Here is a 25,742-nt window from a genome sequence, read left to right as displayed (position 1 = left end):
ATACTACTGCGTATATTTAGGATGACATTCAGGTACCTAAACCTAAAGTTCGTGCGTACATATATATATATATATATATATTCATGATTTTTATAAATTTATTTTATTTTTTGATGGAAAGTACCTATACAATACAATAATATGTCATACATCAACGAGTGGCGTATAAACATATAACATACATATAGGTAGATACAGGTATAGGTAGATACTACTGTTTGCGTGTGTCGTCTATATAGTGCCGTTTTATAACTGTGTGCGTTATTATTTTTATAAAATGAAAAATCATTATAAACATTATTATTAATCGTTTTAAAGTCTTAATAATATTTTACATACCTATATGTTAAAAACCGAACAATGCTGTATGTCTAAGGAGACTCACCTACGTATCACGATGAACGCCATAAACTTATATTACATTTAAAAGAATTAAAATCGAATAAAGCGAAAATTCGTTATTTAAAAAGAAATAGATTCTTATGTCGAAATAAAGCAAATTAAAAATTAATATAAATCGAATATTTTCCATTTTTTTTTTTTTTTTAATCAAATGTTCAAATCTTTAAACAATATATATTGAATAAAAATATAAATGATAATAATTGATGTAATTTTTGCGCTGGGCACCATCAGCATATTCAGCACCGACGGATCACTGTACACAATGTCTGATATATAATGACCTATGACATATGATACAGCTAGGTATAGATAATTAGCATAGGTCCCATGTGAGTAATAAATTATCTACGTACACATTCTACGCCCGGCTTGAATGACTTGAGTATTGCAGTAAACTTTGTCCGGTCAATGTTTACAATGACCTTTTATCCGCTTGGACTGTAATATACATATACATATATATTTATAAATAATACCCTAATATTATATGATATATATACGTGCGTTTTTATTATACACCTACCATCGTTATGCACTATGCCAGCAATTCAGTTATTCATATTTCATAGTTATACATTTTTTATATACAGAGCGTTCAATAAGTTTGTAAACGGTAACTATACACAAACTGAGGTCTGAGACTGATAAATAACAATAAATTAATGCCTAATTTATTTATTAATTAATTATAAAAAATCATAACAATTTAAGCTTTACATCTATTGTGTTTAAAAAAGACTGCTGGGACGTTTTTTTCGGTTATAGTATAGGTTTCTAATATAAAAATTAAGTATTATGTAGTTTGTGGACGATACGACAAAAAAGCTTCTTACGGCAAAGCTGCAGGTAAAGTATAAAATAAATGTCTCATTAGATCAATAGTATGTAATAAAAAAAATACTTAAATATAATAATATAATATAGCTGAAATAAAGGTTTTCAAATTACTTTCAAAAAAAAATGGCGTAGGTTTGGAGAAAATTGGAGAATGTGGGGGGGGGGACTTCACACCCGTCATCGCAACTGCCTCTCGCTTGAGATTTCAATTGTCGCATTCCAGAATTTCCAGCTGCATTCTTCGGCGCGCCGTGGTCCGCACTGAATGTTGTATTGTTGTAGGTATGTAATATATATAGTATGTATAGGATAGTGTTTACTCGACACTCGTAGGTACATTTTATAATGTATAAGTAGATATTTTGTTTTCCTCGTTTATAACCGACGATGCCGCCATCGTTTTTTTGTTTGTGTCAACAATCCTTATAACAACAACCTTATATACATCTTATACTTGCAATTTATGATACAAGACGGACTGAGGCACAATAAGGGGTAGACGGGCATGACTCGACTTACCCTCTTTTACAGTTAGATTATTATACTATTATACAGATATTTTAATTTTTCATCCGTTGCAGTTCCCGCGGCCGACCCAAGAAATATAATGTATAGATATTTATATAGTATTATATTATACGTAAGCAATGATGAAAATGACTGATTGTATTACTATTTACTATTGGCCATTTTATATCTATATATTTAATGAGGTTTGGATATACAAGTTTTTTTATATTCGATTAAAGTAATACCTATATGGGCTATAGGTACTATACGATTTAGAAATACCTAAAATGGCTAAAATGGTTAGTAATTTTCATATTTTTTGATAATATTCGAGAGGGGTTTTGGGGTTAACTTAAGAAATTCAAATGAAGATTTGAACATTTTTGCAATCCTAATGGGAAATATTTTTGTGGAGTATTTTGATACATAAAAATCGAAATTCTGAAGAGTAATCGATGTATAGTAAATTAGTGTAACCAACATTTTGCGGATACCAGCACTCCTCTCCGTCTCCGATCACTTAAACTTTAAATACGTATATATTTATAATTCATATAAACTTATAGTATGAATTTCTATTTTTATGTATCAAAATACTCAGAAAAAATGCTTTACACTAGAATTCATCATTATGTCAAAAATACGTTGTAGTATTTAACAAGTTCATATTATTTTTTCTGAACGAGATAACCATAAATAGTTATATAGGTACTATTATAGTATTATACTATTATATACATATATTCACTCGAATATAAAGTGATTTTTGCATTTAATAATTGAAAAATCCCATCTGGTTTCTACCGGAAGTTATTTTCGGGATAAATCAACATAATTTCAAATAAAACATCATTATTAACAAAAAAATATAAAAATTTATATATTTTATTGTAGTAACTAATTTATAACATTACAATGTATAGGTATATATAATAACAATAATATTTTTATTTATTCAACTATTTAGATAATTATAAGATATTTTTTATTTTTTAACTCAATATTACGATGCTGAATATAATTATTACTTAATTGATAAATTTTTTAAATTTTCGAGTGTATCAGTTAAAAAGTGTGGTACCATTTCCATAAATATTTGTTGATTTAATTCTCCAACGAAAATAAACCTTTCCACATAAAATTGAGTGATATAATATTCATTAGGTATATCAAGTTTTTCAATTGATCTGTCAAACAAAGTATAATTAAAACAATTAAATAATTAATATTAAAGTTCATAATAAAATAAAATAAATAAAATATAATTAATAATAATTTTTATAATCTGTATTCTGCACTTAAATATTTATAAAACTAGAATACCTACACGCTTATTATTATTATTTCATTAATATTATACAATACATTTATGTTAGGTAGGTACAGCCATCAATGATAATTAGAAATTACAATTTACGATAGAAATCATAGTTATTTTCTAATTTATAACAATGACCATTTTGATTGAGTATTATAATATTATAATATTATTATATTATTATATAGTATTATATTATAGTATTATAGTATATAATATTATATATATAATTATATATAAATTATAGGTAAAAATATATTTATTAATAATTTATTATAATATTATTTTTTATGTAATATAGTGTGGCAAAATTACCTATAATGAGTATAAAAACCTAATAGGCACATTAAACATTTTTTAATTAAATTAAAAACTAATTAATTATAAAACTGTAATTATTATTATACTTAAGATTAAGCTCAAGTACCTAATTTACTGTTTTTATTTGATATGTATCCAGTTATCTATTATATTATACTTAAAAATAATATTTTAAGTATTTAATTATATAAATTATGAACAAGCTTACTCACCCTCATTTTTTCCTTCAATATTAAATTAATTCAAAATTATAATTTTTGGAACTATGTATTAAACATACTTACATACTAAAGGATCTTAAAATTGTTTTTTCAAATGAGAATTATTCTTTTTTTCTATAAATTTCTAATGAGATAACATTCAAAATGTTAATATTCCTATTGGCTACCTATCTAAATCAAGTTCAAACGAGATTTTTTTTGTTACTTAACTCTGTTCCATTTATAATCACTTATCATTTAATATAACAATGACAAGCTAATGGACATGATTTAGTGATCTATTATTAAACCATTTTATTTAGTGAACAATTAAATTAATTAATTTTTTATGTAACCCGACATTAGAATGCTATAAATGTAACGTAAAAATATAAGTATATATAATAAAGGCATTACTACTCTAGCTATATAAAACTAAAAATCACTCAAAAAGTTAAATAAAACAAAGAGTTTTAGACACATAATGGTTTAAAATACATACTTGGTACAGTGGTTAATGATAGATTTGATATATTGAGCTAAATATTCTAAATATTGTTTAGTTATGTCTGGATGAAATTGTTTTAGGAATGTCTGCATACCTATGTATAATGGAGCACCATCAACAGGATCTCCAACTTTTTTCCACATCAATAAAGCTGTAACGAAATTAAGTCAATAAGTAGTAATTAAAGTTAATAAGTCTTAGTTAATATTTATTTTAAAATTATCTCACCTAAATTTTCTGTGTATTGAAGTTTTGAGAATTGTGAAATAGTTAATAAAAATGCAATCAAAGATATATATTGAGTAGAATTTGTAGTTATATAAATTTTTAAGTATGGATTTCCAATTCCTGCCCAATCTAACATTTTACTCAGTTCTGGTAATAGTGGGCTGTCATCAGCTGGATATGGTTTGTTTTCTGGGTCTCTAAAATGTGCTTTTATTTCATTTAATACAGCTCTAAAACCAAATAACATTTTAGAATTAATATTAACTCTACTTATACGTTTAATTAAAATTGAGTGAGTTATTTAATTTTTGTATTTTAAGTCTAAAGTTACTGTAAATTTAATTTCTATAGCTATTTATTACCTTTGTATAATTACAAATTTCATTTTTACATGCCATTTAAAAAAGTCTATTTTTAGTTTATTGATTATTGTGTGTTATTATTTTTTAATATAAAATAAAACAAATGCAAATACCTTGATATTTTCCAAAACATAATATTTAATTACATTTCAAATTAATTATATTTTATTGTTTCATAGTGTAGTTTGGTGGTAATATGTTGAGAAGAAACATAATTCAAAATATTCTTAATACCCACCATTACTATATAGAAATGTAAGATTATTGTTAAGAAAATCTCGAGAACTTTTATAAATTATCTAACTTTAAAATAATTTGAACATAGTTAAAATTTTAAATTTCAATAATAACCTACATGATGCTTTTATTAATATTGTTACTTAAGATTTGATTATAGGTTATTTTAATGAACATAAAAGCTAATAACAAATAATTTGTTTCGCAGAACACAAACTTGCTATGTTACACATATTTAAGACAGAGAAAATATATACAAATAGGTATGTTGTCTTCTGAAGATTTATTACTTTTAAGTTATAAATATATAAAAAGAAATAATAAATTAATAAGAAAAAAAATTAATTTCTAAGTGTTTCATTTTTGTAATACAGTAAAAGTTCAACTTTTTGTTAAATATTATTATGATAAATTAATATATGGTTTTAAAAACAAAGAATAACATTACTTGTTCATGGCTTCTAAGCAATCAAATAAATTTCTAGCATTTAATTTACATGAAACTTCAAGCTCAAAAAATATTTGCTTGCGTATGATCTGAAGCTGTCCAATTCTTGTAATAGAATCCAAAATAGTTGGTAGTACTTTTTGAAATTTTGAGCAGTGTTTTTGATATGTTTTAATTGGATTGCCTAAAAAATAATAAATATAACATTAAAAAAATCAAGAACATAAATAATTCTATCAAATTCAGCTTCAATTTTTTATCCAAATAATACAATTGCAATCCTATTTTATAGCATTTTTTTTCTAGTATTTTATCTTTAATATTACATCATTATATAAAATTATTATAATAATAATTTAACATACATATTATTATACTTTTTAAAAGTAAATTGTATTTTTGTAAAATATTTTATTATTTCTATTTCTTACTTATAATAGTATCTTTTGAAACCAATTCTTTTGATATTGTACCAAGAATTTGTAACCACTCTCTATCTTTAATTATGTTTGTTTGTAAGAAATCCAACAGTTTCTAAAATTGTTTACAAAATAGTAATTTACTAACATAACTAATTAAAATTTTATTTTACTAAAAGCAATAACAAATTAATAAGAATAAAAGATTAGAATTAAACTTTTTATTTATTACCAACCTTAAGTTCAGAGACAATCATAAATCCAATGAGTTTATCCAAGCCAGTAAGTCCACAAACATTTATTGAGTTAATTATATTTGAATAAAATCTTATATTAATAATCTCCTCATTTGTCTTATAATCATACCATGCTGTACTTGGCTCTTTGTAAACAGCTATCCTATATACAATATATAATAATTATATATATAAATATATTAATAACCAGTAGGACTCGGACATTGAAGCACTAAAAAGTACCATGGTCTAATCTAATAAATTATGAAATAAACATTAAATAATCTAAAAATCTAGAGAAAAGAAAAAAAAGTAGGCAAGTAGTAAGCAATGATTAACATTGAATTCATATAAGTCAAAATATACTTGACATTGTATAGCAGAAGAGTAACCTGTTATTTTTTTTTTTATCTTTGTTTCATAATAATTATTAAATTCTATAGGATCCGAATCCTGATCATTTTATTAAGATAAATAATTTACTTTGGATCAGTTATTCGAATCAGTTCTCTAGCGAGGCGGCCAATAAATGTCATAGATTGACCATCACATGGCTCGAATGATGGAACAGGTACAACTTTACTCTGATAAACACTTTGCCAATCTAATATTTTTGCTCGCATAAAGCTATTACATTCCATTTCAACATTATAACCAATGATTCTACTTAATTCTTCTTGCCATATTTTTAAGCCATATATACCAATGTAATCTTGTATATACTCAAATGAACGACGATAACCAGTCATTGTGTTACTAAGTGCATCAAGTTTAGGTAATAACTCACTGGTCTGAAACAATTATTTGATTAGTTACAGTAACTTTGACAATTAAAAAAATTACCTTTGCTTTAGGGTTGAATATAAGACCATTATTGAGCGCTACTGCAATGTGTTGAACTAATTCTTTTCGAATACCATCTTCAAGAAGTTGTTTGGGATCAATTTCTACAACACCAACTAGGGTACTTTTCATACATAACACACCTTCTGTCAGCACAGACACGGCATAAGTCAACTTGGCGACCTACATATTTTTTTAATAATAAATTTATATAAAAATAATATTTTTAACAACTATTTTTTTTGTTTTACCTCAAGTCTTTCATCAAGTTGTGCATAATCGTTAAGTTTATCCTTTTCTAATCTAGTGGGTATTTCTTTAATAACATCTGTTTGTAGAGTAGCTATTTTAGTCATATATTTAAACATAGTCTCAGGTATTATATGCAATACTTTACGTATGTATTCTATTAACTCATTTGAATAATATTTACTAACTGACATTAAGTTTTCACTACCAGACTGATTAATACGTATAAGAGGTACTTCCATACATGTCACCAACTAAAAAATGCAAATAACATTAACTTATTAAAATTTGAAATTATTACATATATTATATACAAAACAAATTTTATTTGAAGTAAAGTAAAAATTAACAATCTATTTATATAAATTATACACTTTCCAAAAATTTGAAACAGATATCATTTAATTTTAAATAGTGTATAGAATTAGAAAAAATAAGCTAATATATGGTATAGATTTTACCAGTGAAAAATTAGATACATGCTTATAATACACTCAGTTAACATCAGCATGTTATCTTACATATATTACGATTATTCTTATTTTGATACTACAATATTAAATTAAACCTTATAATAATTAATACCTTTAAAAATGTTGCTCGAAGTTTGATCACAAACGAAGGTTCTTCTTTTATCGTATTTTGCATCAGACCAGTGAATCTATCAATATGATACCAAGCATAACTAAAGTCTCCAATGATTTGAAGATCTATGAGAACATTATCCTTGACACTTATGGTTTTCATCATTTCACGAAGATAAGTATGTGTATCTTTAATTGTTTGACTTACTTGATAATTATTAGCAAGTTGGTGAAACTCTATAAACAAAATATATTTATAAATACATAACAAATTAAGTATTATCTGTGAAAACAATTAATACCTTGAACTTCATCTAAAGCTTTGATAATTTGGGTGATTTTTCTACTAGTAACAAGTTCATCTTCCATAGAAATCTTTTCAATCTGTTTCCCAATATTAATAAACCATATCTGTAAATTTTCTTTTAAAAATATTATAAGTAGTATTAATATTTTAAAATAACCAACACAAACTTCTATAAATATTGAATATAGTATAATATATAATTACCATTTTTTTTGACACGTGACATAGTAGTTAGACCTGAAAAGATTTCTGATAATTCATTCATGCGTTCAACACAGTCATCTTTCCGTTTAAGCCATCTAGCCTCTTTTTCATCCAATAACTAAATAAAAACAGAACACAAATATCAAGATTATAAAAACTAATTCTAATACTTAGAAATGTTCTTTATTTAGTTAAAATAAATTAAAATCTGTTTGACATAACAAATAACATTAATACTATATCACTTGTAATTGATATGTTAGAAATGAATCTAACTGAGCAACAAAACATCAAAATTATATTTTTTTGGCTATCTTGTCATACATGCTCTACTAAACGAATTATACCATTAAACGATTAGCACTCCTACATGGTATAATTTTTGATTGTATACTTAGTAGTAATTGAGTGACAATACTTGGGTTCATATACGGTTTTATGTCTTGCTGACACGTTTAATGCATTTCTGAAGGGCATGACCCTTAGTTGTTTAATTTTTATGAAATATGCAAATTGTGCTTTTGAAAAAATTTAATGTTGGTAATCGGTATACATAAGTTTTCACAATGAATAAGATTTAATATAGTTCAAGAGGTGCCTCTATGGTATATTTTAATGAAATAGCTTGGAATGTTTGCTAAACTAATGTTTTATTACTTTTATGAACCCTGTATTTTAATGTCAAAAACCAGAATAAATACAATTATTATTTTACAAATAATATTTGATAGACTAATATATAACTTTAATAATAAAACTTACACTTTTAAATGTGTCTTTTATTTTTAGTTCAAATTCTGCTGTAGTTATTAATAAATCAAAAATAAGGCCATCATTATATAAGCTCTGATTATAAATTTGATCACAGATTAGTTTACTTTTTTTGGTGTTTTCTGAAACTGAATTATTAAAAATATTTGTAAACATTAGTTGTATTTTAAATAATGTCTTCCTATTTAGTTTATACTTACGAAGATGAATTGTTGATGTATGTAATAAATACCATCTTAATAGAACATTACAACTCCGACAAAGATTCATAACAGAATTAATGTTATCCAATATTTTTTTTTCAATATTAGGATTTCCGAGTATTTTTTTTATCTCAACTATTATTTTCTAAATAATGAACAAATCTTATTATTATTGTTCATAATATAAACAAAATTAACAATATAACAAAGCAGGAAATTAATTTATTATTGATAAACTAATTATATGTAATACAACTTATTTGATAAAAAAAAAACAATTTTTATTGCTCTTACTAAATTATTTATTTTGTTGTATTGTATAACTTTTATTGACAGTACAGCCTAGAGCAGAGATGGCAATCTCAAAACAGATGGTAAGCCTATTACATATACAACTATTCAAAAACTGTAATAAGATCATTTGTACACATTTTTTAGGTTTAACAAGAAAAAAAAGATCATTAAATTAATTGACACTCAAGGAATATAAAATTCAGTCAAAATGTTTTATTTGGCATAAATTAATTTGATGAGATACAGAAAAATTTGCCATCTTTGGCCAAAAACCTTTTTAAATATATTAATTCAATTGAACTATTTAAAATTTTTAATTCATATTTTTTTTTCTTTCTTTTCACTCTTTGCTCCTAACTATATAGTCAATTATTAATGTCATATACACCCACAAGGTATCCTCCACTTCCTAAGTTAGACCTAATTATTTTTATGTAATTTTATATTCTATCTATTCATATTTCTTTTAGTTTTCCTTCTACATAAACATGACCTCATTATCTCAACCTACTCTTTTTTTCTCTACAATTGGTGCTATTCCTACAATACCTTTAATGAAATAATTTTTTTTACTATCCTTTCTAGTCATTCAATATCTAGTATTATCATATCTATGCTTCAATAAATTTAATTCATATAATATAGATATAATACCTATACCAAATTAAAATGTTTTAATATTTATAGTATTAACACCATTACCTGAAGATTCACAGAACGTGAACTTGCCAAACGACTTAATTCTGCCTGTTGAATTGTATTATTTACAGCTGCTTTAGCTGCTTTAAAAGCTTCCCATGCATCAATTATATTTATTGTTACACCCATGTAGACATTAACAACCTTAAATAAAATCAATGGGACTTTTTATTATTTTTTTTAAAATTCTGGTATAAGCTAAAATAAATAATTACCCAATTATCTGGAAAAAATTTATCAACTATTTCTCTCATAATAGCAAATTCTTCATGCAATGTTTTAGGCTTAAAAAACAAACACACAAACAACATTGCAGCTTGACCAGCAAGTGCAATACTTCTATGATCTGGATTTGGATATGACGATAATTGGTTGTAAATATCATCTGATCTTAATCTTCCAATAGCCAAATTTATTAAATTTTTATTGACTGGTACTCGTCTAAAATTAAATTAGTTAATAGGTACTATATAGATTTTTAAAACTATTTTTTGATCATTTAAAAATTAAAACTAACACTATGTGGGTAATACCATGTGGGTGTGATACATTTTTAGAAATTTGGGCACAGTTTAATTAATTTCATTAGTTAAATTAGTAATATTTTTCATATTATACATTATTATTTACAATTTATATAGTATATTACTATATTACATATTATTGTGTTAAAATAAAATATCAAACTATAGTTACTTGAAATAATTTTCTGGGTATGATGATATAGATTTAACTGAGTTTGGTTTTGTAGAACGTAATAATTTACAAATATCATCAATTGGATTTTCACTATTATAGTCTTGTGCATTGTAACGATGATAAGCTACCAACAATCTTTCTCTAATTGCTCCTTCAATGTAAATGTCAATAAATAATAAAATGACACCATACAAATACAACGATTCACACTGAAATTATATAGATATAATTTTTGTAAAACATGTTTACTAAGTATTAACTATTTAAAATGTACAATAATTTTTACAAGAGATAATTACCAATAATTGTTTTCCTTCAACAGTAAGAAACATGGTTTCAATAGTATGTTGAATATATGACCCTTCCTCAACTTCATCGAGATATTCATTTAAATCGCGTATATATTTATATACATTTTCAAATAAAAAATAGAATTGATTAATGATTTCCAAATTATTTTCTTTCAATTCTTCATTTAAATCGTTTAAGGCCTAAAAAGTAAAAATAAATATATAGGCATTTTTCAAATGTCTATAAATAATATGTAAATTCAATATTTATTACTGGATTTGACTCAATCTTTTTTTCAATTTCATTTGAATTATTAAAATATGAAAAATCTAATATTATTTGTCCATATTTTTGTAAATCTTGCTTGCTGTTTAATCTAAAATCACAAATTTTTATTAAATATTTTTCGCTGTAATCAAAACATTGAGATTTTATTTTTGACTTTAGCTAATTTTGTTATTAGATTGTTATTATTATTATAAATCTATCCACAAATATCAATGACTATCAGAAAAGTCATTAAGAATCCATTGTTAATATATAAAAAAACTTAAAATAACAATTCTTTATAACAACAATAATAAAACGGCTTTAACAACTTGGGCTACAGATAATAGATTTTTAGTCCTTATAAATATTATGTATGTTTTATAATACTTTATAAATATGTAATTGTGATATTAATTTAATTCACTTTACCTATAAACTGGAGGTATGTAATCTTTAAGCCGTAATATTTCAGCAATAATAGCGTTTCCTCTAGATACTATTCGCAGCAATGCCAAACCACAAGGATTATTTTCCATTGTAGCTTTTATTTTTCAATGCAATTCAGACTTAGTTTCTATAAATCTAGTCGACGAAAGTAATATGTTTAATAATAAATCACTATAGTATGATATTCATGAACGAATAATTAATTTTGATTTACAAATTATTGAAAAATAGGTACATCGTACATGATGCATTTCAAATAGAATTATAGTAATGCGATAGGTACATCTGCATACTAATGAGAAAAAAATCTACTTAGAGCCAAGGCATTATCGATTCACTAACTAACAATAACATTACACTTTAAAGTTAACTAAAAGCATTTTAGTCTTTTAAAAATAGTTTGAACAGGTCTATGACTAAAAGTTACAACGCGAATTATATTAAATGTAGGTATTTCGAAATAAAAATTATTAGTGATATTATATAAATATATAATGTCATTTCTCAATAATCATTTTATCTCCAATTTTATCATCACCATTTAATATAGGTACATTAAATATAAAAATATTTTTAAAAAAAATACAAAAAATACATAATAATTAACATTATACAAATATGGGTTATCAATTCTGTGATAAAGGAAAATGATATTGTGATAATACCTATTTATTTTAAAACGACAAGCTGACTTTGAAAAACGTCAAAAGATAGAAATACAAAATTAAAATTCATTTAATATTATTAATTTATATTTTTCCTTATGAATGTATCGCTATAATGATTTTGAAAAAAATCAATGTGGCTCACCGTTACTGTAGATTAATTTCGAAACACAAAAGTATCGTATTATTACACACAACAAATAATGTGAAAAGTTGTAATACAACTATTAAAAAAAAAAATGAATGTAAATTTGAGGGACCCAGCTTAAAAGACTTCATTGCAAAAAATTTACCTCAAGAACAAACTGAACTCATAAATAATGAAGATAAAATTCCATATGTGGATGATATGGTTGATTTTGGGCAAAACAGAAAAGGTAAATAATTAAAAACCCATAGTTTTGTTTGAAATTCAAAATATCATGTTGATTTTCTTTTTTTATTAAACTCATGATTTGTTTTTGTTAAGTATATATTGAGGTATATGGTTGTCAAATGAATGTTAATGATGCTGAAATTGTATGGTCTATATTACAAAGTGAAGGTTATATTAAAACAAACAGTGTTTATGAAGCAGACGTAGTTTTACTTGTGACATGTGCTATTCGTGACGGTGCTGAAAATAAAATATGGACACGTATTAAACAATTACGGTCAGTTAAACGATGGAGAGGTAAATTGGATCCACTGAAAGTTGGAATTTTAGGTAAAACTTAATTATATTAAAAATAAAAAATTGTTAATCATTTATATTCATAGAATTACAACTACTGTTATTCATATTTTAGGTTGTATGGCAGAACGATTAAAAGAAAAATTAGTGAATGATACAAAGGGAGCTGTAGATCTTGTAGCTGGTCCTGATAGTTACAGGGACTTGCCAAGACTTTTAGCAAAAACTGAGGCTGGACAAAAAGCAATTAATGTTTTACTATCATTTGATGAAACTTATGCTGAAATAAAACCTGTAAAATTAAATGAAGATAATGTTACTGCATTTGTGTAAGTTAATATTTTTTTTTAATCGATAAATTAATACCAATTTTGTAAATATGTGTTTTATTATATTATATTAAAGATTTTTTTTTACAGTGGAGTGAAGTCTTATCGTTTGAATAATTGCAATAACTCCTAAACATATTTTTTAATGTTTTTTTATATGATTATTATTATTTTTTATTTATTACTATAAAAATATTAGCTAATATATTAAAATATTTTATTATTTCTAGATCTATAATGCGAGGTTGTGATAACATGTGCACTTATTGCATTGTTCCTTTTACTAGAGGTCGTGAACGCTCTAGACCTATTGAATCTATATTAGATGAAATCAAATACTTATCAGAAAAAGGCTTCAAAGAAGTAACTTTATTAGGTAATTGTTAATTGATAATTAATGTTCATTTGAATACTTCATCATAACATTGCCCATTAATTTTTAATATTAGGTCAAAATGTAAATAGCTATCGTGATTTGAGTACTTCTTCACATTTTATGCCTTCAAATAATACATTAGCATCAGGATTCAAAACTGTTTACAAAGAAAAGAAAGGTGGTGTTCGATTTGCTGAACTATTAAGTAGAGTATCTGATGTTGATCCGGAAATGCGAATAAGATTTACTTCACCACATCCAAAAGATTTTCCTGATGAAGTTAATACTAAATTTAATCATTACTGTTTAATGGTTCATTTTATTGTTTTATTTTTATTATCCAGGTTTTGGATGTTATTTTGGAGAAACCTAATGTATGTAAAAATTTACATTTACCAGCTCAATGTGGAAACACAGAAGTTTTAGAAAAAATGAGAAGAGGTTACTCTCGTGAATCATATTTAAGCTTGGCTCAGCATATAAGAGATCGATTGCCTGGTGTAACATATTCTAGTGATTTCATAGCTGGGTTTTGTGGTGAAACTAATGAACAATTTGAAGATACTATCAGCTTGATGGAAACTGTAAAATATCACAATGCATTCTTATTTGCATACAGTATGAGAGAAGTATGATAAATATTTATATGTAAATACTAAATATATTTATCATATTATGTATTAAATAAATTATATATATATTAGGATAAATCATCAACAATTCATCAACAAATGTCAAATAATAAATTACCCGGAAACATTTAAAAATGACCTAGCGGCTAATAACATTTACTTTATCACTTTTTATATTCATTCTAGCAATGTTGAAAGTATTAACTCACAAAGTACTTTATCATTAAACTTAATCTCAATCATTAAAAACAGTATTTGGTCATATGAAAAGACATAACACTTTTTGTAACTATCATACAATTGAACAATTCTAAATAGAATATAAAATAAAATAAAATAATTATTAAGTAATACATTTTATAGTTTGTATGAATAATAGTTACTTATTTAATTAATTAATATTTTATAAAAATATAAATAGTTAATAATAGTTTTATTACTTTGAATCCTGAACTAATTTACTAAATGGTATATTTGAGACTGTATATTAGTTACATAATTGGTGTAAAAACTAATGCTCCAAAAGTATCAATTTTTTTATGTTTTATATTTTACAGAAAACAACAGCATACCGCCGTTATAAAGATGATGTTCCAAATGAAATTAAAGTAGAAAGAGTAAAAAAGATGTTTAGTGTATTTAGAAGAGATGCAGAAATTTTAAACAAACAATTTGTTAATACTGAACAGCTTATTTTGATTGAAGGTGTAAGTTTATGTTGTAATTTTAATTATTAGCCATAGATAAACAAATTATAAATATTATTGTTCTTAATTTATAAAACTCAATATACTATAAAAATTACTATTTTAAAAATAAAAAAATTTTATTTGGTTCTATTTCTAATCTAGCTTTGATCTAAATGGAATTATTTTATATTCTTAGTCAAAATAGTAAAATATATTTATATCACAAATAAAAAATTGATTAAACTTTGGACACTTATTGTGCACAATATTTTAACTAAATTTATTGTTTTTTTCTAATTAAATCTTAAAGATATTATAGTTTTGTTTTTATATAAAATTTTAATAGATGGAAAAATAAAAACTATTTACTATAGATAAAAGAATTAAATATTTCTAATTTCATACTTATCATTATTTATAACAATTTTATTTAAAAATATGTTAAATTCAGGAAAGTCGTAGAGGTCCATCTCAACTTTGCGGAAGAACAGATGGAAATATAAAAGTAATTATTCCAAATACCAAATTACCAATAGGAGAATTATCGTTAAATCAAGACATTAAACCTGGCGATTATATTACAGTAAAGGTTAGTATTTAATAAAGTTATAATTACTAGGTAAATTATTAACAATAATATATATAATATATTATATACATATAATAAATCATTTAAACAATTGTATTAAGATGTAGTTCATTTTTTAAATTTTATTTTTAGATAATTGAATCAAACTCTCAAGTTTTAAAAGGCACACCTCTGCGACATACAAGTCTTCAAGAATATGATAAAAATAAAAACCAAAATTTATCAAAGAACAATAATGTCAGTTACAATTTTTGAATGTATTATATTGATTGAAGTATGAATAAATATTATTTAATTGTTATTTGTGACTTAATATAGATTTATATGTTTAGGTATATATAACACATATATATTATATATTATATATTTATTTTAATACAATAATTAAAATATCAACAATTAGGTAGATAGGTATGTTAATATTAATATACCACTCTATTCACTAAAATACTAAATGATACTTTTTTGCCAGAAAGTATATTTATTCAATTTGGGCTATTAGTGTTGATGAGGTAGTAACACATCTGTAAAGTTATTATTTTTAATTTGTTTAGTTCTGTTTAACTATAAATGTAAACGATTCAAGACAGTTTTATCACTGAGCAAAAACACAAATGTTTTTTTTTCTAAGAACATTGAACGTTACATAAATATAGAGTAAATATAAAATATTGCGATAAGGAAATAATTATTTACAAAATTAAATCAATTGTTTTATTGTTAAAAAATACTATGACTTTTATTGTTATGCGTTAAATCAAAATCTACAATGATATAAATGATAGAACTTATTAAACTGGCCCATAACTCAAGGGCTAGACCTTTAGACAAGGTTACACAGTTACAGATGTCACAGTCATGACCATTTACCATCAGCACTTGTCTTCTGTCTACAACACAAACCACGTGTCGTCTCATTAAAATATGTATCAAAGTTTATTTAGGTACTTATTATAAGATTATTATTATTATTTATTATTAATAATTTTATACAATATTATATAGGTACACATGTTATTATATTTTCGATATTTTGATGATTGAGTTACGTGCACTGCGATTTTCTCTTCATGACCAGGTCTTCTATGGCGTAATCCATAAATTATAATTTTCATTTTCATTACGATAATTTTTGAATTTTCACTATCAATATTGTATATTATTATGCACTTTTTGCACTTACGTGATTATTTAACAAACATAACTATTTAATTTACTTTGGTTCTGTGATAAAATAGTGTATACTTCTAATCAACGTCTCGTATAAATATTTATTAAACTATTTGTTGTGTTCGTGAACGAGTGTTATTTGTTGACAAAATATTATAAAGTCAAACCTACACAATCTGATAAAATATATATTTATATTAAAGTATCAAGAAAATATTGAATTGAAGGTTGGTAATTTAAGTTATATTATGTAAATGATATGAGAAGTTATATGTTTGCGCGTAATGTTTTCAATAATAACAATTATTTACAGCATTTCTTCAGCGTCATAATTTGCAAAGAAATTTATTTGTCCTATCAAATTATAAACATTATACTTACTCTATATTAGACTATTATCTGATTTTTAAATATTTTATTTATACGCAAAATTGTATAGCTATTAAAATATCTTTAATTGAATACACCTCCCGTGATTTCATACATTTGGGTAAAAATGTTTCATTCATTTATTATATGGCATTGCTATTTATAGCTGCTATAGGTCTCTAAAAATATATACATTAAGTACAAATTGGTAGATACCATCTAAATAATCGTAAAATTTTGTTATGCATGACCAATAGAATACGGATTCGTAATATAAAGAAGAAAGCTTATAATGTCAACTATATGTCTATATGTACAGGCAGTTTTAGGCCTATAATTTTCAAAAAAAAAATTGTTTTTAAATTTTATACAAATAAAAAAATAATATCATTTTTGATTTTCGTACGCAAACATATTTTTTAGAAGATTTTCTTACAAATAGCTCTACGTTGAATGAATTTAAAACCAAGAGCGGATAGAAGGGAGGGCAATGGGGGGAAATGCCCCCCCGTTCACAAAAAAAAGTATCATATATTCCAACAAAGTTTTTTTTTAAAATACCTAGATGATTACTTTTTTTTAGTTGAAAACTAACAAATTGCCACCCCCCTCCCGTTTAGGACTACTGTATCTGCTCTTATTTAAAAAATCCCCCTGAGTTGGCCTTCGGCCCGCAAAACAAGGAACTTAACTAACAGTGAAAACTTCTGTCTCCGTCATCCGGCTGAGATCTCTGCCGTTCGTTGTCTTGCTCTCTCGAGGTTCTCCTGACCATAAGGATGTAGGTATACCTACCTATATATCAAATTGATAATTTGTAAACTAGCAAGTATAAAATACCTATTTTATAATATGTAGGATCTTTACCTTGTACCTATACCACTAATATTTACTAGTAGAAAAATATTAACAAAAGAATCGGTACTATCGACTTTAGACTTACTACTTAAATGTTATTATATCATAATTTACATTTCAGTATGTCCAGTGCCGGCGCTAGGTATTGCGGGGCCTTGGACAAGGTATTAGCCATTAGGTATTACAGAGTACCCCATTCTAATATTATATAAGTGTGATGTGTAGTATAGAATAATACATTTATAGACTTATAATTTGTTAATTTAAATTGTAATTATGTAAAATGTCAATGTGTCTCACAGTATTAAGATGATAATTAAAAATCGCGGGGCCCTGGACATTTGTCCCATTTGTCCTCCCCTAGCGCCGGCACTAAGTATGTCAGTGTATTTTTAAATGTCTGTTATAAAAATCTTTATCCGCACCATAATCGCGATGAAACAAATATATATTTGATTAATATTTATAATGTGTTTACAATAATAGAACGACTGAAATTCGTTTATGCCATAGGAAAATATGCCTTCTATTAAGAAGAAAGTGGTGGTCGTCGGCGACGGCGAGAGCGGTAAGACATGTCTTTTGCGCGTGTTTTTCGAGGACATTTTCCCAGAGGTGTACGTGCCAACGGTGTTCGACTACTATTCGACTTTCATCGAAGTGGACGGGAAAAAGGTAGAGCTCGACCTATGGGACACTGCCGGCCAAGAGGATTACGATAGATTGCGACCGTTGTCATACGGAGGCGCGGACGTGGTGATCATATGCTATTCGATCGACACTCCCAAATCGTTGATCAACGTGATTGACAAATGGGTGCCGGAAGTGCGGTATTTTTGCAAGGAGGTGCCGGTGGTATTGGTGGGCAACAAGAAAGACCTCCGCGACAATCATCCGAACATTGATCTGCCGCAGTCGGATCCGCTCATCGACAAGTGTTACGTAACTGACGTGAAAGTCACAGACGGACAGACGATTGCTGCAGAAAACGATACGGTTGTAAATGTGGACCTGAAGCAGGAGGGCGAGATTGAAGTGTGCCGATTTCCGGCGGACGAACAATTTACACTGGAATCTGACGGGAAACCGGATGAAACGGAAACGGTCGAAGATGAGCTGCCGGTTCATGCGACGTCGGACGTTTGCGGAGACGCGATAGAAGCAGAACAAGAAAACTTAGACGTATTGAAAATTGACGAAAAAACTATTATCAGACTAGAGCCGGAAAAATCAGTAGCAACCACAGAAAATCACAATCCGGATACACCGATGAAAACTACCGTCAGGATACCGGAACACAATACCATGACTACTAAAGAGGTTGGCCAATCAGTGGCCGATGACATAAAGGCTTTCGCGTTTTTAGAGTGTTCGTCGAAAACCAAAGAAGGAGTCCGTGATGTTTTCGTTGCCACGGTGAAGGCGTCGAGACGGACTTCCAAACATGGTACCCAGTGTGTGTTACTTTAAACACAAAAAAAATTATATTTCGTTTAATATAGGTATGTAGATATATATATATATATAATACCTACGTCTTGTACCTATTAATATTTTATTTTACGTTATGAGTTTCGGGAGGAGGGAGGTTGATACCGCTATTATTGTTATATGATTTTCGTAGGCGGAGCTATGTATAGCATGTTCCGGATAAGCTTAGCAAACTCCGAACATCGTCTCTATTGCCCGAATATTTTTCAAATCGGGAAAAAATTATTATTATTGTTTTAAATTAAATTAATACCGAGTCAAACCATGAAAAAAATAAAAATTGCTTATAGTTTTCACGTGAGTGTTTAATTTACGTTTTGTATGAATAATGAACTATGTATACTTGATAGCCACATATTATATTATATATTATATAAACTATTATTATTATATTATATTATTTTGTATATGTTATTTAAAGTTTACTCGAGGATGTGCATTTCGAAGCTAAAAAACGAATGTTATTTTCTTTGCTGTATTCTGGGTTACCATTAATTATGAATTTTGATGGCCAATTCTGACAACAAATTAAGTTTGCATGTATATTCCTGACAATATAACACCCTGCCCCCCCCCCGTGAGCACGCCATGAGGTGAGTTGTCTATGTAATTTTTTGTAAGCGAATAATATAATAATACTTTGAAATATTTTAATAGTATAATAGTAAATATTTTTTTTCAACATGTTGAAGAAACTATTCAGTAGATGGGATGTTATATGGAGGAATATATTATTGAGAGTGGGTGGTTACTTTTTATGTTTCGCTACACCTATATTTTTAAGGATAGCCGCCAATGATACAACATAATTTGTCAGTATGTTTCTTTAATGCTTCTTTTGTCTCGACTTTAGTAATAATGGGTTCCAAAGATTTTTCCTTTTCTTCTCCACCACAACACACTTAGATGTAACAGAACTCGAAGGAACATCAATGGGTCTAGTGTGTGTTATAATAGGGTTCTCGGGCATCAGCAGAAGTATCTATAGTAATAATAATAATTAATTAGGTATTAAATAGTTTTAAATCAATAACGCCAAATAATTGTACTAGGAGTTTCAATACTTGTGGCTGTAATATTTTTTAAATGAGAAGACATATGACATGCTGCACATTTCTCATCCTCTGAAAAAGCTTTACACTTAATACATTTTTTTACATCTTTAACCGATAACTGATGTGCGATTGCTGGTTTCACATTTTGCTATTACGAAATTAATTATTATTAAACATTTAATAAAAAAATTTAAAAAAATTAACTTACATACAAATTAACCACTTTTTTAAGTTGATACAAGTTTTGAAGGGGCAGGAAGCGGGTTACTGTTTTTAAAACATAAAAACAAAAACTTTAAATACCTCTTGAACATAGAAAAATAATTGAATCAATATATCTTACATACTGTTTGTGTTGTTCATTTTTAAAATAAAATAGTATCCCTGCTACACACTGTGTAACGGCGCACTTATTTCACGCCTATTCTAATGGGTTTCGACGACATACAAGTGGTAGCATTGTGGACTAATAAGTAATAACGGACTACATCCGAGGTGATTTTATATAGTCCACTGTCGGCACGAGACGGCTCTCTCATTTCTCTCATGCATCGTGAACGCTGCGGCTTACAACGATCCGCATCCGCCCGCTCTCGGTAACATAAAAACGAATTAAAGGCCGCGGATCGCAACCAGTGAAAACAAAACCGTCGAATGCCGATGGCCTGTACCGATAACCAAGATGAGTCTCAAACATACTAATATATCGGCCACCGATTGACAGTAATACTATTATATGCAATATTATTACGTTACGTTTGTATCGAAGCACAACGGACGTATATCTAATACGGCACAATTGCAAGGTGATCTGTCCGCGTTTGCACTGTGAGGACATGTGATTTAGGCGTGAGGCCTTGTCCGGAAAAAGAGCATATAAGGGCCGCATTGACAACGAAACTGATGTGTGTGTCATCCGATAAAAAAAAACTCGGCCGACGCACAAACGATCGGTATATTGGCGATAGAAAAGCAATGCGAACACCAAAACGAATGGGGCATCGTCGGACGGCTATGAAATTTTTGATCTTGGATATTTTGATAGGGGAGGCACATATAAATTGTATAATTTGAATAATAATTAATAATACACACTGTTATTTTTAAACAAAATTGGTAATATATTTTTATAATTACAATTATTATATATATATATATATTAATAATTATGGCTTAAATCATTCTTGAATGGTAGAACTCAGCAAGTAAAACTAGGTGATAGTGTCTCGTTGCCAATAAATGTTACATCTGGAGTCCCTCGAGGCGGGCACTTATCACCTATACTATTTACACTCTTTATAGACGACGTTAGAGATATTTTTAAAAGCAGTGATTTCTTAATGTTTGCGGACGATTTAAAACTATATATGCCTTTTCACTCTCACGATGATTGCCTTAAATTACAATCCGATTTAGACTATTTCTGCTTATGGTGTTCGGTAAATGGGTTGACTGTAAACGCCGAAAAATGCTCGCAAATTTCATTTTCACGTAGAAAAACAAATACCCAATTTCAATATAAAATGAATAATTCTAATTAGATGATTGTAACCCAGATAAAGGATCTAGGTATTCTTTTATCAAACGACTTATCATTTAATAATCACATAACCATATCGTGTAATAAAGCTCTTAGAGTATTAGGTTTTATGCGACGAAACAGCTTAAGAATTTAATGACCCTAATTGTTTTAAATTATTATATTGTTCTTTTGTCCGCTCTATTCTAGAATATGGCTCAGTTATTTGGAATCCGTACCAAACTGGACTAATTAGTAAAATTGAACGGGTCCAAAAACGGTTTTTGAGAGTACTTGCATACAAGTCTAATAGAACTGACGTCTCGCTCGAGCAACTAGCTAGTGAATATAATATTGAGTCGCTTAAGAATAGAAGAACTTTTCACGATGTGTCTTGGTTGTGTAAACTTCTAAATTCTCAAATAATTTGTCCAGAACTACTTAGCCAAATACCTCTGAATGTCCCTCAAACTAATAGTCGTGTATTAAAAACATTTTATGTACCTACTTATTGTAATAATTATAGTCAATTCGCGCCGTTCAATAGAATGCTAATTTCTGGTAACTCAATCGATAATTTCGGTTTTTCCCATGACAATTTAACCAGGTTTAAATCAATATTATTCAAATGTTAACAGTACTATCGTGTACCTACTAGTATGTATTATAAATATAAACACTGATATAATATGTAAAGCTGATTTGTTTGATATTCAGTTAATTTGTTTATGTTATTATGTTTTATTCTTGTTATGTATATGATAAAAAAAAAACTGTTCTGCGCCCAATTGTGGGCGTATACAATTATATATACAAATAAATCTATAAATAAATAAATAATGTTGATTACTTACATCATAATATTATGACACATCAAAATAAAAATTTATACATGTAGGTATATACTACATGTGCATTAATAAGAAAAATTATTCTTATTCACAGTGATTTTTATTTAAGTATATGACGCTCTTAGTTACATAAAAAAAAATTTGTTTATAGAAAATTGACAGGGGATACGTGCCCCTGTGCCCCTCCCTTGATCCGCCATTGACCAAAACGATACATGATGGTTTTGATTTTCGAGTGTACCAAATACCAATAATATACACTCATCACTCGATCAACACTAACTGATTAGTCCATGATTTATGTTGATCTATACGATATATTAAATATATACAACAATTGTAACATACGCCCGTTACATTTTACACAAAATACTAATGTGTATTAATTTAATAATTTAATATTCTAATGTTATATTATAAAATAATATGATTTATTATAACTTATAACTCACCGGTTCATAAGGGTTTGTAGTAATTTTACCTGTACCAGTTACTTTCAAACACTTCTAACGGATATTTGATTTATTTATTCATTATTCTTAAAATGGTATTAAAATAACCATATTTAATAATTTACGATTTAGTTTATAGTCATTTATTTTTGGTTCATAGTGTATTTCGCCATTTCGGAGTGTTAATGTTATGCTCTACTGTGTCGCCAAACCCACGTCTCAAACTGATTGCGATCACGATCCACGATCTAAAATGTTGAGTAATTTAGCTTAATCTTATCTTGTATAATATATTTTCCCATTCATTCATACCGTACAAAGTGTCCGCGATCGATTTTTACCAATTTATCTTAACCGTATATCCGTACACAAAGTGACCGCGGTATGCAACTCAAACGATAGATAGAACAAAGTGCCCGTTTACCATATTATTATTATAGTATTATACCCACCTATAAGTGCCTGTTGTCTGCAATAATGCAAGTAGCAATAAGTTGTAATTTCCTAAGACATGGACAATACGGTTTACATGTGACTTTTTTCAATAGTTATAATGTTATAAGACTTTTAGACGATTTAAACCTTTGAACAAATCATTGTTATATAACATTCTTGTTCAAAAGACTTTCAACTGGAAATATCCATTCGGCTAGCGTTAAATCAGCTGTATACAGTATGTCGAAACACTTCGACTAGACGCTATGATGTACCATCATTATTGTGTTGCTTTGTGTATACATTCATTCAAATTATCTGTTTAATATGCCGGACAAGCCGAGTAATGTTATACACATGATGTATTATTATTATACAGTACCTATAGATTCTTATTATTATATCGGACGCCAATATTTTTCGTTATCTCAAACTACGTTGAAATCCCCTTGAAACTACGACTGTAACTGGATTTCTGATGTATTAGGTCTAATAGGTTACACCATAGTATTATATTATTATTATAGAAGTTATATTGTTAAGATAAACCCTAATAATTACCGTCGAATCATTGGGAATGATCATATGATATATTGTATATATAGATGTGTGGCAGATGACAGGTGTGCGGTAAACTGTAGTCTGTAGATGACGAGTAGAAACATAGGCTATAGAGCGTTGAACAAAACGTCGCTCTGCATTTTAAACCAATCATAATTGTGATTGTCTAAAAGTATACTACTAAAGGCCTCGTAAAACCTTTTGTTTTTTTGAAAAATATATTATATTTTATGCATTATTTGTGTGAAATAGTATGATTTGCACTTTGAAAATTCACATCCACGATTAAGTATGCTGCAAATTGCTCATGAAGCTTCCGCGTTTCTTTATTTAATTTCGTCGTATCTTTTATGGCTATAATAATGCTCATGGTTGTATCACTTGAGAGTTGAGAATGTGATGGGTTGAAACATTTTGAAACAAATATTTTATTTCCAGTCACTAGCTATTAAAGTATTTTTAAGAAGTGTTTCGAGTCCCCTTACATTTTAGGTGACTTGAAACAATAATTTGTATAATTTTTTTCAGTTTTCAGGCATAAATATTTAAATATCTTATGTTTTTCTAGAGCTTTATTGTGTGATTGTAAATTACAATTTTTAGTTATTTATATAATTTATTAGATCTGTACATACATATTTATATTAACTCATCAGAATAAGAAAAATACTGTCAAAAATTGTTTCAAGTCAATCAGGATAGCAATCTTAACAATAATTCAAGACTTTTTTTTTCTATTTCTTAATTATATTTTAAAATTAAAATTGATCACTGCTTCTATTTGCGTAATTCACAGATTTAGATAATACGTCACAGGGAGACGGGAGTACAGTATTAAATATTAAAAAGGATTAGGTAACTTATGTAGCGTTATTGTATTAAACACTGTATTAAGAACAGTATATATTTCTAGATTTCCAGTTAGTCTAATCTAATTACCCACGTTAATGAGTGATTCCTCGCAACTACGCTCAAAGCACTGTAATAATAAAATGGTACGGCGAAATGTATATGCAATTTTACTACAACAGTTTGTCTTTGTGGGTAAGTACGGTAGTAACTAGTTGGGAAGTTGTACAGCTACGGTATATGCAACGGCTAACAAGTATATAAATATTTAATTTTTCTTTAGCAATCA

The 25,742-nt window shown here is 27.1% G+C and overlaps 3 protein-coding genes across 3 annotated transcripts; 2 read left to right on the top strand and 1 right to left on the bottom strand.

The window, feature by feature from the left end:
* Positions 1–2,701: 2,701 nt before the first annotated feature.
* Positions 2,702–12,346, bottom strand: LOC113559430 (WASH complex subunit 5). The gene is made up of 20 exons (XM_026965256.1): positions 11,873–12,346; positions 11,447–11,549; positions 11,182–11,373; positions 10,880–11,091; positions 10,399–10,624; positions 10,187–10,327; positions 9,188–9,335; positions 8,979–9,115; positions 8,217–8,334; positions 8,008–8,127; positions 7,707–7,942; positions 7,124–7,375; positions 6,873–7,055; positions 6,513–6,820; positions 6,030–6,192; positions 5,806–5,908; positions 5,375–5,558; positions 4,328–4,557; positions 4,094–4,250; positions 2,702–2,939 (listed from the first exon to the last, which is right to left on the bottom strand). The coding sequence occupies exons 1-20, from the start codon at positions 11,977–11,979 to the stop codon at positions 2,777–2,779; spliced, it is 3,483 nt and encodes a 1,160-aa protein (XP_026821057.1). The 5' UTR covers positions 11,980–12,346; the 3' UTR covers positions 2,702–2,776.
* A 230-nt stretch (positions 12,347–12,576) lies between these two features.
* Positions 12,577–16,144, top strand: LOC113548151 (CDK5RAP1-like protein). The gene is made up of 9 exons (XM_026948873.1): positions 12,577–12,932; positions 13,025–13,261; positions 13,344–13,557; positions 13,788–13,933; positions 14,007–14,212; positions 14,278–14,562; positions 15,123–15,272; positions 15,706–15,843; positions 15,976–16,144. Exons 1-9 carry the CDS (start codon positions 12,671–12,673, stop codon positions 16,096–16,098), a joined length of 1,761 nt encoding a protein of 586 aa, XP_026804674.1. The 5' UTR covers positions 12,577–12,670; the 3' UTR covers positions 16,099–16,144.
* A 2,615-nt stretch (positions 16,145–18,759) lies between these two features.
* LOC113557408 (ras-like GTP-binding protein Rho1) lies at positions 18,760–19,710 on the top strand. The gene has a single exon (XM_026962910.1). It carries the CDS (start codon positions 18,760–18,762, stop codon positions 19,708–19,710), a length of 951 nt encoding a protein of 316 aa, XP_026818711.1.
* Positions 19,711–25,742: the final 6,032 nt, after the last annotated feature.

Source organism: Rhopalosiphum maidis, chromosome 1, assembly GCF_003676215.2.
Source record: "Rhopalosiphum maidis isolate BTI-1 chromosome 1, ASM367621v3, whole genome shotgun sequence".
NCBI lineage: Eukaryota > Metazoa > Arthropoda > Insecta > Hemiptera > Aphididae > Rhopalosiphum > Rhopalosiphum maidis.
Note: the sequence above shows the minus strand (reverse complement) of the source record. Positions and strands in the feature narration are given on the sequence as shown.

Bases quoted from the DNA above. Each gene is read 5' to 3' on its own strand.
- LOC113559430 (XM_026965256.1), bottom strand. From the start codon at position 11,979: ATGGAAAATAATCCTTGTGGTTTGGCATTGCTGCGAATAGTATCTAGA. The intron at 9,336-10,186 runs GTAATGGTGTTA...TTCATTATTTAG, and splicing joins CACGTTCTGTGAATCTTCAG to AAAATAATAGTTGAGATAAA. The intron at 9,116-9,187 runs GTAAGTATAAAC...TTAATAATTCAG, and splicing joins TACATCAACAATTCATCTTC to TTTCAGAAAACACCAAAAAA.
- LOC113548151 (XM_026948873.1), top strand. From the start codon at position 12,671: ATGATTTTGAAAAAAATCAATGTGGCTCACCGTTACTGTAGATTAATT. The intron at 13,558-13,787 runs GTAAGTTAATAT...TATTATTTCTAG, and splicing joins GATAATGTTACTGCATTTGT to ATCTATAATGCGAGGTTGTG. The intron at 14,213-14,277 runs GTTAATACTAAA...TTTATTATCCAG, and splicing joins CAAAAGATTTTCCTGATGAA to GTTTTGGATGTTATTTTGGA.
- LOC113557408 (XM_026962910.1), top strand. From the start codon at position 18,760: ATGCCTTCTATTAAGAAGAAAGTGGTGGTCGTCGGCGACGGCGAGAGC.